The sequence below is a fragment of the Podarcis bocagei genome (assembly GCF_964188305.1).
Source record: "Podarcis bocagei genome assembly, chromosome: 2".
Classification (NCBI taxonomy): Eukaryota; Metazoa; Chordata; class Lepidosauria; order Squamata; family Lacertidae; genus Podarcis; species Podarcis bocagei.
Window position 1 is genome coordinate 80,805,151 of NC_138126.1, and position 13,719 is coordinate 80,818,869.

The window sequence follows — 13,719 nt, forward strand, 5'->3', positions numbered from 1 at the left end:
ATTACCTAAGGCAGGGATGTGGAACCTTTTTTCTGTTGAGGGTTGTATTCCTTTTGGGATAATTTCTTGAGGGCAGAGCAGAATCTGGTGTTGGCCAGAGTAAAAAGAGGCTGGGGCATCTCATTTTTTATCTGTCACCCCTTTTCCCTCTCGGATTTTCCCTCATTGCCACTCACGTGAAATTAGTCAAAGAGTCATATGTGGCCCTCAAGCCGCAGGTTGTCCACCCCTGACCTAAGGAGCTCATAGCAGAAATGAAATTTGAACAAGGGACTTTGTAGTTTACAGTGGTGCCTCGCAAGACGAAATTAATTCGTTCCGCAAGTCTCTTCGTCTTGCGGTTTTTTCGTCTTGCGATGCACGGTTTCCCATAGGAATGCATTGAAAATCAATTAATGCGTTCCTAGGGAAACCGCCTTCAGACCAGGTCCGGGGACAGTCTGTCCCCGGACCTCTTCTGAAGGCTGGGGGGGGGGGACAAGGGCTTTTCTTCCCACCCCCAGCATTTTAAAAAACCCTGGGACAGCGGAGGACTTCTCCGCTGTCCGGGGCGATCTTAAAATGCTGGCGGGCGGCAGCGGAGGACACGGGGAGATTTTAAAATGCTGGGGGTCGGCAGCGCTTCGCTCCCGACCCCCAGCATTTTAAAACCTTCCCGGGACAGGGGGAGATTTTAAAATGCTGGGGGTCGGCAGCTAGCGCTTCGCTCCCGACCCCCAGCATTTTAAAATCTCCCCGGGACAGAGACTTCTCTGCTGTCCCTTGGAGATTTTAAAATGCTGGGGGTCGGCAGCGAACGCTTCGCTCCCGCCCGCCAGCATTTTAAGACCGCCCGGGGCAGGCGGGGGGGGGGAAGGCAGGCGGGGGGAGCAAAGACTTTTGCCCCCTGCTGGCCTTCAGAAGAGGTCCTCTTCTGAAGGCCGGCTGTGGGCGAAAGTCTTTGCTCCCGACCGCCAGCATTTCCCTATGGGCTTTCGTCTTGCGATGCAAGCCCATAGGGAAATTCGTCTTGCGAAGCGCCTCCAAAACAGAAAACCCTTTCGTCTTGCGGGTTTTCCGTCTTGCGAGGCATTCGTCTTGCGGGGTACCACTGTACAGATCAGTCTCTTAGCCACTATGTTACACTAGCTCATAATGGATTAGTGGTGGGACAAATGACCAGCTCATTGGACATTCTAAAATGTCTGCTCAAAATGGCCATTAATAAAAGGTAAAGGACAACATAATAAGGTTACTATCTTATACTAGAAGTAGAGAGAATCATGCCTGCCCCTCAAAAAGAACCCTCTGGCAAACATGAGACTACCTCGAGACTGGGAAGAAACAGTTTCATTTTTTCCCCTGAATCCCATCCAATTGGGATAGATTCAAGCAACCTTTCTGCCCCTTCCTGAGCTTATATTTAGCAGCCACCCCACTTGGATATTCATGCACACCCAGCCCACATTTGGAGACCTTGATGTATTAAAAAAAAACAGGATGAAAAATTATGAGCAGCTCAATATTCTGAAAACACATCACATCAAAAGAAACACCATGTGTGGGTATCCATCCCAAGTTATTCAGGCTGGAATGAAAAGAGTAAGCACACTAAAAAAGTGTTAACCTCCTCCACTGGAAAACAAGCCATTTTGCTCCAGACCCTCAACCTTATATTGCCTTACTGCTTGAAAAGTTAGGAGCTGAGGGGTAAGTAATGCTTTAGGCAGGGGTGGGGAACCTCTGCCTCCGCAGACAGCTGAACTACAATTTCCATCAGCCCTGGCAACCCTGGCATGACCAGGAATGGCGGGAGTTGTAGTTCAGCAACATCTGGAGAGCCCAAGGTTCCCAACACTGGTTATATAGGATTACCAATAGCAAACCAAGAAGTAGGAAATAGGTGAATCAGTCTGTTTCCAGTCTGTGTCTCTTTCACAGGTATCCACCTGTCAGTCCATTCTGTCCCATTCTGCGTTAATCAGCTATGTAATAGCTACATGAAAATGCACATCTGAACACATTTCAAAGTGTAATTTCGAAACCAACTTTCTCTCCAAACATGCACTTCTAAAATATTTTATTTCAAAACAGGAAATCTATTTAGATACAGCGTATGTATCTTGGTAAGCTTTTTGAGGAGAGAACTGCATCTGGTGGATTACAAAGTTTCAACCTAGGAGTTGTGCATCAGATCAGATCAAATTCCTCAAACATCCTTAGTATGCAATGGCACCTCCGTTTCATTATCAGTTCTTCGCTTTTCCAGCAGGGGCTGCTATTGCACTCACTTCAAGCACAAGGAAGCACAACCGAAGTAAGAGCGACAGTGGAAATGGGACCTGCAACAGAAGGCTCGTCCAGCAGGGTGTGCTGCATCAAGCACTTTCTAGCAAAGGATATACTACTGCATGCTTACCTTACTGGCTACAGTATACTGGTATGAGTACCGTTGCTTGCCACTCATGTCTTCATACACCGTGGGAACAATTTTCAATATATAATCATAGGATGCAAGGGCTGCGTGAACAAGAGAGAAAGCTGAAACCCCCCAAAAGTCACAGCACAAGACTATGATCAGAAACGCAATCCCTGAAATGGACAGCTTTAAAAGTACAGCCTTTTCTTTTTTAAATCGAAATTGGCTTAACCCAGTCAATTCATTATTTGCAGAGAACAATACACTTTTGTCCGTCTGCATTTTCCTCAGCACAGAAGTCGTACCTGACCAACACACAGAAGAACATACTCAGTCCACAGATATGAAGGTACACAAACAAGACTTTGGGAATGTGCCACAACCTTTTTTTTTTTTTTTTAATTAGCAGATGTTTCAAGACACTCACTGGACCTTTTTGATGTACTGTAAAAAGCTGGTATGGGCAACCATTGGCAAGGACTATTCTGAGTTGGCGCTTACAACCCTACTATAGTTTACCAGAAGCAGTGGCACCCACCCCCAACTTGGACAGTCACTCCAGAATGAATGGGGCACAGTTGTGGGCAGTCTGAGAAGTACCACCCACCTTGGACCTGCCCAGAAAAAGCAAATCTACAGTGAGAGACTAGGGCGATGTCTGCTGTTACCAGGAACTCTTCTGGTATCCCTGCATTGCAGGGGGTTGGGCTAGATGACCCTTGGACCCCTTCCAACTCTAAGATTCTATGATTCTATGATTGTATGATAGTTGTGAGATTTTTGTGGGTGAGCTGAGAGTTTGTTTAGACAATGGGTGAGAACCCAAAGGCTGACAGGGAGGGTGCGTCAGAAGGAAAATGAATTATATTGATTGATATATATTAATAACTTTGTATTAACATTTTCATATGTAACTGTGTATTTTTGTAACATTTTGTTTTAAGTTGTCTATTGCTGCTTCAGTTTTTTTGTATGCTGCTTAGAGATATTTTTAATATATTAAGCGGTATAGAAATTAAATATTCAATCGATCAGTCAATCAATCAATCAATCAATCAATCAGAAAGATACTATGGTCAATGGTATCAAAAGCCACTGAGAGATCAAGGAGAATTAACAGGGGGACATTTCCCCCTATCTCTCTCCCAACAGAGGGCATCCTACAGGGCGACCAAAGCAGTTTCTGTGCCAAAACTGGACCTAAGCCCCAACTGAAATGGATCTAGAAAATTTCCGAGGGCTGGCTGATAGGATGAGCACAATACTCCAGGTTGGAGAGAGGACTGGCACACTATATAGTTTATTTCCCTACACTCAGTCCTTCCCATTGGGATTAAAACATTCAAGCACTATTTTCATTTCATATATTGTATCCTTGGCAATGGTTGCTTTCATGGATAATCAAGCCAAAAGTAGGAAAGCAACCACTCGGTCTCAACAGCACCTGACAGCACAGAGAAAGAATGTCCTGGGATAAAGCCTTTTAATACAACTTCATGGGGCAGAGGGGGAAATAGGGGGCCAGAGTTTCCCTCTGCTGTGTGTTTCATGGAGTAGGAAATACACTGCAAGCGGTGCTAAGATGTAGAGCAGCACATTCAGACTGCAGAAGTGTTCTACATGCCCAATTTAGACTAACTCATGACAGCCGATAAGTAAACACCAAGGAAGGAAATACCAAAAATTAAGATGTTGGTTAGGATCAGGCTCATTTCCTGGCTATGACACAGATGCTCTTAAAAACCTTGTAAGTCTGTCTCTCTTTGCCCTGCCTCCTTTCTGTATCTACGTATTTATATCAAATATTTTCAAGTTACTTTTCCACTAAAAGTCACCAGAATGGTTATATACAGCCAAAATTAAACTGCTAAGAAAGAATACATTAAAAAATATGGAGGGTAAGGAACAGCCACAGCAGGGCCTCTGAAGCTGAACTTAAAAGATCAGTCAGGTTCACATAGACCACTCAGTGCCCAAAGTCTCTAGGATGTTTAGGAATCCTATATCCATGGCGGAGGAGCACACCAACACTTTAGAAGACCAACTGTTCCCTGTAACTTTTGTTATAAGCAGGCAAACTATGGGTTTTTTTAATCTGGGCCTCTCTGTTCTATAGCCAGGGAAAAGGGGGAAATCAAATTAATTTATCCCTATAGCTACTGTAATATTATTTGATAACAACCCAGCTATATAAAGAACATAAATAAAGACTGTAAGAATTTTCAGAGGGGTGGCAGTGCTAGTCTGCTGTGACATGGTAAAAAGATAAAGGTGTCTGATGACACGGTAAAAAGACTAACAAGATTTGACGCATGTTTTTGTGGACTAGAGTCCACTTTGTCAGATGTATGCAGCGTAATCCTCAGTTGCAGACTATATCGGTCTATCTATACACACACGCACCCCAAACACGCACACAAAGGGTGGGTCTGAACAGAGACAATGGTTTCCTTTCCCACTACAGATGTCAATTACCTCATCATTACCAAGCTGATTGTTTTATCGCCTATGACTACCGCTGTAAAAGGGTCACTGTGCTTATCTTGCATACATATATTCTAGCTCTAACTGGATTGTCACTGTCTGCCCTTTTTTGCATTTCACTTCTCTATGACCTCACTGCCTACTATTCACTCCCCACCCCCTCCCACTTATCACCATGTATGCCTTTCATTACAGCCTCTAGTTCACAAAAAGTTTATAAAATTTGTTAGTCTCTAAAGAGCCGTACACTCTTTGGCTGTGTATATACACCACACATTTAAAGCACATGACTCCCCCCCCCCCCCGGCAGAGGCTTGGGAACTATAGTTTACTACTCACATGGCACCCTTGACAAACTACAGTTCCCAGGATTCTTTGGGGAAAGTCATACCTTTTAAATATATGATGTGTACACAGTTTTCATGTCCCTGGAATTAAATAAAATTTGGCTAGCTCCTACCAGTCTTGCCAATCAAGGCATCTTTACTAACCCCAGATAAGACCCTGCAAAACACAGTGTACGTACGGTTTGAGCTGAGCTTGTCTGCTCCCTCCAACGCATTGAATGCTCCATGAATGTTCTGGACCTGGAAAGGGAAAGAGCATAGAATTAACTTTTGTATTACGTTTGTTCTTTTATACTTCCAGAGACAACCTAGCTTGTAACAGTGGAAGCTTCAACACTGCAGGTAGAAGGAGAGGCAAGGAGCTTAAAGTCATTTTGTGCAATTTAATTTGATGTTATCTCTCATCCTCTCTGGGCAATAGGTTTTTCACATTTGCACTGACCTTGCATGTGAAATATACTACAGTGCAGCCTATCAACACAAGTAAAGAACTTTGCAAATAGCAGAGCTCTTTCTCACTCTTTTCCAATAGCCCTAAGCCTATAAACCACCCAATATAAGAAAGAACCTCACAGACCAACAATGGGACCTGAAGACAGAAGCCTTTCTCCACCTAAATAGATGAGGCAAGTGGCCACTAGGGAAAGGGCCTTTCAATAGTAGTGCCCTAGTTAGGAAATGCCCTCCCCAATGAGGCTCACCTAGTACATACACTAAAGCTATGTACACATTATCAGCTTAAAATGCAGCAAGGTCCACCCCCCATGTTCTAAGTCATATTTTTATGTTACTCTCTACACACACAGAGATAGCGGGGTTGGAATGTCTTCATCCTTTTTTGTTTTCCCATACCAGCAACCTTCCCCCCTCTCCCCGGCAAACTTCTATTCAATGAAGTTGTTGTCCACACATGTGCTGACATCTGCGCATGCACAACAGCTGTCTCAAATGTACTCACCACAGCTTATCTGCAGCCGACAAATTCAAATCAGGTGGAAGCTGATTTGAGGGGAAATACATCAAACAACGGGATTTCTCTAGAAACTGCAAGATACATTCGGATTGCAGCTAACTTCATGTGCGCTTGGCCTCAAACACCAGAAGTAGGAGTGCACTGAAGCCTGAGTAAATGGTAACTCTCCCGCTTATTATGTATCCAGTGCACTCTGATTGCCGGTCTGTACACAGCATTAGCCACAATATACATCTATCCTGTTGTCTCTTGACAAATGCTGCACTTGGAAGTGCTTTCCCCCAAACCAGCTTCAATCCAATCTGAAAATGTAAGCCAAATGAATAGATCTACACCCCTCTCCACTCACTGATGTGGACAGACAGTGGGCAAATTAGAAACACAATCAACAATTCTGATGTGTACAATGACAGACAAATGAAATTTGAAATGTAGCTTAAAAAAATAACCTCATTGTTGTTTTAAAGCAGTAACATATACAGGACCCAAGATGTTTTCAATGAAGATTGAAATGCCAAATGAAGATTTTTTTAAAAAAAACCCATGCTTTATTCCCTCATACAACCCTGCCCAGGTTTTGAGATCTTTGGGGGACGCCTTTCGCTTGGTCCCACCACCCTCATAGGCATGCTTGGTGGGATGCAAGAGAGGACCTTCACAGTGACTGTTCCCAAACTTTGGAACTTCCCCACTAGAGAAGCTAGACTGTCTCTCTCCTTGTTCTCCTTCCACCAGCAGGTGAAGACTTTTTTCCCCAACAGGCTTTCAGGAACTAACTGCTTTTAATGAAAGGGCTTGTGCTGTGCTGTTTTTATTGTAATTATTGATATGTTTTAAACAAACCAAGAATCTCCCCCCCCCCAAGTCAGAAATGCCGCTTTAATGACTTAAGCTGTGGATTTATGTCTGTGTGGAGATAATTTTCTAACCAAAGCATGTTTCAAGAAGATCGTGGAAAAGTATAAGAGCTTTGGAATGACGCAGTTAAAAATACCGTCGCCATGTTGGCAAGTTCTGTCAGAAGACTTAAGTCTGGGAGGAGGAACAGAGCTGTTTTTATATTGTGGGTGAGACTCCTCAGAGGGACTTAAGAGCGACAGACCTGCGAGATTAATGATGGAAAGAGCGATGTTATTTATGAAAGCGATGATATATGGAAACCATCTTGATATGAGGATTGGACGAACGGAAAAATTCACACAGGATTATAATTGGTGTTTATCTGCTTAAGGAGATTATCAGAAGAGATCATAAAGAAAAAAAAATATACGAACAAGATGTGATGTGGAAACAGCAAGATAAGACTGGATAGAATTATGAACATTATTTGGACTGATTTGGATATTAACGCAGTAGCAAGAAAATGATCGGAATCCCCCTTCGGAACTTGAAATATGGGTCCCCTCAACAAAAATTTAAAATTCGGCTTTGTAATTCAGAATTTATGTGATGTGATTTGATTTGATTTGATTGGTTGGCTAATAAAATTAATTTTTTAAAAAAAAAGATATGTTTTAAACAGACTTTATATATGTGTATAGTTTTAATTCTATATGTTTAATTGTATTTCCACAATCAATTTATGTCTTTAGAGGTTGTTGTTTTTATCTTTAAGCTGCTTTGAGTCCTGTCAGGAAAAAAGGTGGCGTACAAGTAAATAAATAAATAAACAATAATGACAATGCTTTAGCGTATTCTTGTCTTTGGAGCAAATTATTTTTAGCAGGGAGCTTAAATGCTGTTTTAGAATGATTTTATGTTGTGTGTGCTTTTACATAGGCATTCTTATTAATCTAATATGACAAATTTAATAAATTAGAATATTTTATTGTTTTAAACTTTGTGTGACTACCTTATGTTTAATGGGTGGTCAATAAAAATCAAAACATATAAACAATATAAAATTAATGGAAACCCACAAAACACCTCCTCCGTTATTCGTACTCACATCACCCCCAGTTCAGCTTCCTTGTAATTACACACAAGCCTCATGCAATTACAACAAAAGGGGCAAGTGACACAAGGGTAACAAATGTAACTGGATGGCACATCTGGGTCTTCTGTGATGCTACTCAAAATATTAGCATCGAGAGGCTTTACCCTGTACCAAGCGACACAGTGACAACTGAAGGATTATACAGAAAGATGACTGCAACTCTTTCTCACAGGACCTCATTCACAGATGTGCTATCAGAACAGCTTAATAAGAAGCAGCATTTCTGAAAAGAGCTGATCTCAGCTCTACGGGTCAGGGGAGTTCATCTTCCCCCAGGAGGGCAGAATTATATGCACGATCTTGTCTGAAATATGTAGCACTCATCAAAGATAGCGTGCTAGTATTAATTCAAGGCCATTATTTGATTCAGGTCTCATGACTTCAAGTCTTGAGGACAGAAAACCAAAAAGGGTTCTTTTGGTACAACTTTAAGGTAGCTTTCTTTCTCTAATACTTACTTTCTTACTTATTAAATACTGTATTTTTTGCTCTATAAGACTCACTTTTTCCCTCCTAAAAAGTAAGGGGAAATGTGTGTGCATCTTATGGAGCAAATGCAGGCTGCACAGCTATCCCAGAAGCCAGAACACCAAGAGCAATTGCTGCTTTCACTGCGCAGTGATCCCTCTTGCTGTTCTGGCTTCTGAGATTCAGAATATTTTTTTCCTTGTTTTCCTCCTCCAAAAACTAGGTGCGTCTTGTGGTCTGGTACGTCTTATAGAGCGAAAAATACGGTACATTTATATCCTGCCCTTCCTCCCAAAGAAGCCCAGGGCAGATACAATTACATTTTTATTTTTGAAAAGAAGCACAATTAAAAGCATCTAAAACATTTAAACAACAACAGACAACGTAAAACATTTTTTAAAAAAATTAAGAACATATGTGACCAAATAATATACTGTATCTGACTAGACCCACTGGAACAGAAAAGTTTTCAGTAGGTAGAGCGAAGGCACCTACCTATTGTCAATTACGCCCTTACAAAATTCAAATGATCCATTCCCCTCCCCTTCAGAAAAGTCAGCTAATGAGCTTTCACCTAATGCTCACGATGCACAGTCAGAATAAGTAAGAGTAGGCTAGATGGACAAACAGTCTGACCTTTTGTAAGGCAGGTTTCTGTGTTCACTGAAGTAAAAAACTTCAGCATGGCAGTAACTGTTTTTACCCCATGCCATAATATTCTACAGGTGAAACGAGCAAGGCAACCGGCACGGTGAAGGGCAGGTGTGGGAGGGTGGCCACGCACATGGAAACACCAGCTTGATTCAGGAACAAAATGTACACATAGGCAGCGGGTATTTTCTGAAACCAATTTAGAAGGGATGGGTTCAGGTAAATACCCATTGCAGAGGTGTGCCTGAGCATTACATAATGGAGTCACTCCCAAGGTGCTTTAAGGAATGTGAAGGCAAAATCCCATTGGATCTTAAAAGCTGCTGAATAACGCTGCTGGTTCTGTGATGGCGTTTTGAGGATGCTTCCACATTTTTAGCTTACTGATATTGTTTTTAATGGGGATGTTGTAAGGCAAGCTGCCTTGAGTGCCCACAGATGGGCCAAATAAGCTGATATTTTAATGGTTCTCATGGAAGCTAAGGGCAAGAACCAGACGAGTGTTAGAAAGGTTTTTGAGGAATAGGTGTGTGCGAAGCAAGTGTAATGAAATGCCTATGTTGATTAGCCAAAATTGCCATGAGAGTATAGTTTTAAAAGAATGGCTGGTACGTGTGGTGAGTAGGTGGTGATGGCAAATACTACTGCAACTCTTGCGAAGTGAAGTCTTTGAAATGTAGGTGAAGAGGGTGGTGTACAGTGAGACATCCCCATTGTGAAACTGAGAGTTATGTAACAACATTACAGAGGATACCGGCCACGGGGCAAGTATGTGCTTTTCCACAACCAAAGCCGATTAAAAAGAGAGAGATGGTAAAAGAAATCTCTCTTTCCAGCCTCTGTTCTCTGTAAGAGCATAGGAATAGAGGAAGGATTGTAGCAGCCATCCTCAAACTGAAGTCCCCATTTTGCTAGACTACAACTCCAATCCTCCCAGGACACTGGCCATGTAACCATTGGGATGATAGGGGTTGTAGGCATCAACATATGGGGACTTAAGTCTGGCGAAGGAGCACTAATGAGTGACATGGTAACGTTCACAACAGTTAAATCCAAACCTCAGCAGTATAGCAATCTCCGCCGGCACCTGGGGTGGAGTACTTTTTAAGAGATCGCCCAAAGTTGTTCAGCTTTTTGGGGAAATGTTGCCTTGGGGAACATTGCCTAAACTTAGCAGGCTTCTTGAAGGACAGGCAGTGGCTGCACTCATGCCGCCTAGCTACCCCTGTGACGCCCTGCAGCCCACCTGCTGCTCTCCGTGATGGCTGGTGCACCCTGCCCCCACTTTCTCCGCTACTGCCAAACCTTCACTATTGAAAACATCTAGATTTGGGAAAGGGCATGGAAGGAGACTGTCTGTGCTGACGACTCCTACTTTTGACTGAAATACTTCTCTTCGGCAGAGACAAAGCAGTGTCTGGTGGTTTCTCCGACAGTCCATATTCCCAAGTCAAAATAAAAAAATTCCTTCCTGTAGCACCTTAAAGACCAACTAAGTTAGTTCTTGGTATAAGCTTTCGTGTGCATGCACACTTTTTCAGATTTTTGGTATCTGAAGAAGTGTGCATGCACACGAAAGCTTATACCAAGAACTAACTTAGTTGGTCTTTACGGTGCTACAGGAAGGAATTTTTTTATTTTGACTATGGCAGACCAACACGGCTACCTATCTGTAACATATTCCCAAGGATATCACTCCCATACGTGTCACCAAGGCACAACCACACATATGTAGTAGTGTGAATGTCACCTACTATTCCTAAGATATAGGAATAAATGCAGAACAGAAAATAAACCAGGCAGCGAGCATCCCCTGGCAAATGTGAATGAGCAGAGAGCCCACTGAACAATTTATAGAATAAGGAAGCTACAGCCTGAACCCTTTACACTAGCAAATGATTTGAAGCATTGCAGCATGCTCCCCCCACCAAAAAATGCAGCCAACTGGCTTGTTTTACTTGTAATTTTTATTGGGTTCTCAAAAAATAAAAGTACAGAGCCTAGCAAAGAATAAAAAAACAAGAAACACAGAATATAACTGTCAAGAAAAGGAGGGAATGGATGGTATGCAATCCAACATAAAAAGGCTGTTGCTACAACTGGAGCCTATTAATGTAGTTGTACCTCATAAGTCAAACGGAATCCGTTCTGGAAGTCCGTTCGACTTCTAAAACCAAGTCGCATCAGCTGCGTCAGCCGTTCGGGTTCCAAAGAACATTTGCAAACCGGAACACTCACTTCCCAGTTTGCGGCGTTTGGGAGCCAAAACGTTCAACTTCCAAGGCGTTCGGGATCCAAGGTTCAAATGTATATTGTATCATGAAAGTGGATTTTCATTGTATAATATGTATGTGCTTATAAGCACCAATCAGGTATACTTCTTTATTTTCCGGGGTGGGTGGGGGAAGCAGCCCTTTTCCAAATACTTTTATGTCTCACAGTAGATTATGTCAGACTAAAAATGTAATTTCTTCACCCTCTGGAACCTTTTATGCCACATATGACTATTCAACAACATACATAAAAGTTTAACAGTTAGCAAGTGCAGCTTCTATTGCATCCTCTTAAGAGATATCTTAACTCAAGACTCACCTGTAACCTGTCACCGAAGGTTAGTTTGTGGATGACATGTGTCATGTCAGGATTCTGAGGCTGTGCAGTGGCACTGTGTGTCGATACGTGAAAATTACCTGGAACCTAAAAGCAGGCAAGAGTTCAGCATTTGTTAAGCTTTGAAGTTCTCAACACAGACTAAGCTGAGTGATGGGGAACACAAGGCTAAGGCTGGCAACTTACATCATTTGGCCTCCAACATCTATTACAGAGCAATAAGGTTTTAAAACCTTACAATGCTTTCATCAAGGAAAGGGGTTAGTCACAGGCCAGATTCAATAATCGTTACAATAATCTACTCTCAGTCTAGAACAGTGTTTCCCAACCTTTTTTGGGCAAAGGCACACTTGTTTGATGAAAAAAAATCTCGAGGCACACCACCATTACAGCCCCGTGACGTCAGCGCACAGCGTCACGCCGGGAGGGACGCACGAAAGTGTAAGTTTCAATTTTTTCCCCTCCCCCTTGCCGGGGAACCTCCAAGCTTTGGGGGTGGGGGGGGAGGAGGCAGCAAAGCGAGGCAGGAAGGAGAGCGCGGCTTGGCTGGGTGAGCTTTGGCAGGGGCAGGGAATGAGAGCCGCGAGGCGGGCGCTGCGGACGGAGGCGCTGCCCGCCGAGCTCGCAGGCAGCCAGGCAGGCAGACGGCGAGAGCCCCGCGCTGGGCGGCCTCTCCTCGCCGCCGCCGCCCCGCCTCTCGCCGCCCGACTCGCCCACCTCCCTCCAGGCAACATCTCGCGGCACACTAGTGTGCCGCGGAACAGTGGTTGGGAAACACTGGTCTAGAAGACTGCTATAATTGACCACTCATCAAAGGCTCAGAGATCTGGAGAACTCTTGCCTCCTCCCCTCAATCAAATGAAATATTTGTCACGCTCCACCTGAGGATCCACGATGGCTGCAATTTTGCATCAGCTGCTGCACTACAGGAGTAATACTGATTCAAGATTATCACCCACCACATAGGCCTGAGCTCCTGGTTCTGCACTCTAGTGCTAAGCTAGAAGGATGGTAAGCTCCACCGCCACCCCCCACAAGATAGGAAATGGCTGTGGGAAATATATCCTGCGCTAACACTACTTCTGATATAGAGCAGGCTGCACTTCTTGCATTGGCCCTGTGAATCATTCCCATCTACACATCCCATCACCAAGAGAACTGCCATGAAGCTGCACCCACATTTCATCTTCAAACAAGCACCTTTGTTAACAAGAGGGTGAAATACTGCCACCACCCAGTTCTTTGTGCTGCAGTTCTTAGACATTTTGAATTCCTAAGACTCTCGTCTAGCACAAAGACCTTTGGCCCTCCTTAAACTACGATTTATGTTCTTCGTTACATCCCTCATTTCAAGATGTTTTGTCCCTGATCTTCATGACAGCTTCATGTCTATGACAGCTGTAGGGAAAGTCTTCTGGCCCACCGCCTCCAAGACCGTGTGCCAAAACATGCAAGTACAGCCACAGCTTGAATCCAAACAACCAGCCTGGCACGCGCTGAAGCAGCTGGGACTTCACACAACCTCTCCTTTTGCTCCAGCTGCCATAGGCTGGATTTGAAGACAAAATAGTTAGGTCAGGGACAGAGAGATCTGTAATGGCCATTATCACCGGACGCCCTGGCAAGTGCCAAGAGGGCTCTTCAGCTGAAGTAGATTTTAAATGAATTCTTTTTTTAAAATGACAATCAGGCTCCAGCTTTTACAGTGGCCCCAGTGCTTTTTCTTTACAAAATTTTAGTACACATAGTTCCTGAATGCACAGATTTCAGCTAAGAACTCTGGTTACCATGA

General features: G+C 43.4%; 1 protein-coding gene across 1 annotated transcript in view; it reads right to left on the bottom strand.

The window, feature by feature from the left end:
• Positions 1 to 13,719, bottom strand: part of ERGIC1 (endoplasmic reticulum-golgi intermediate compartment 1) — a 72,480-nt gene that overhangs the window by 4,386 nt on the left and 54,375 nt on the right. Inside the window, exons 6-8 of the mRNA XM_081178795.1 lie at positions 11,910 to 12,014; positions 5,409 to 5,469; positions 2,399 to 2,499 (exon numbers count right to left, since the gene is read on the bottom strand). Coding sequence (XP_081034921.1) covers positions 2,399 to 2,499; positions 5,409 to 5,469; positions 11,910 to 12,014 — 267 coding nt within the window. The remainder of the gene's footprint in view (positions 1 to 2,398; positions 2,500 to 5,408; positions 5,470 to 11,909; positions 12,015 to 13,719) is intronic.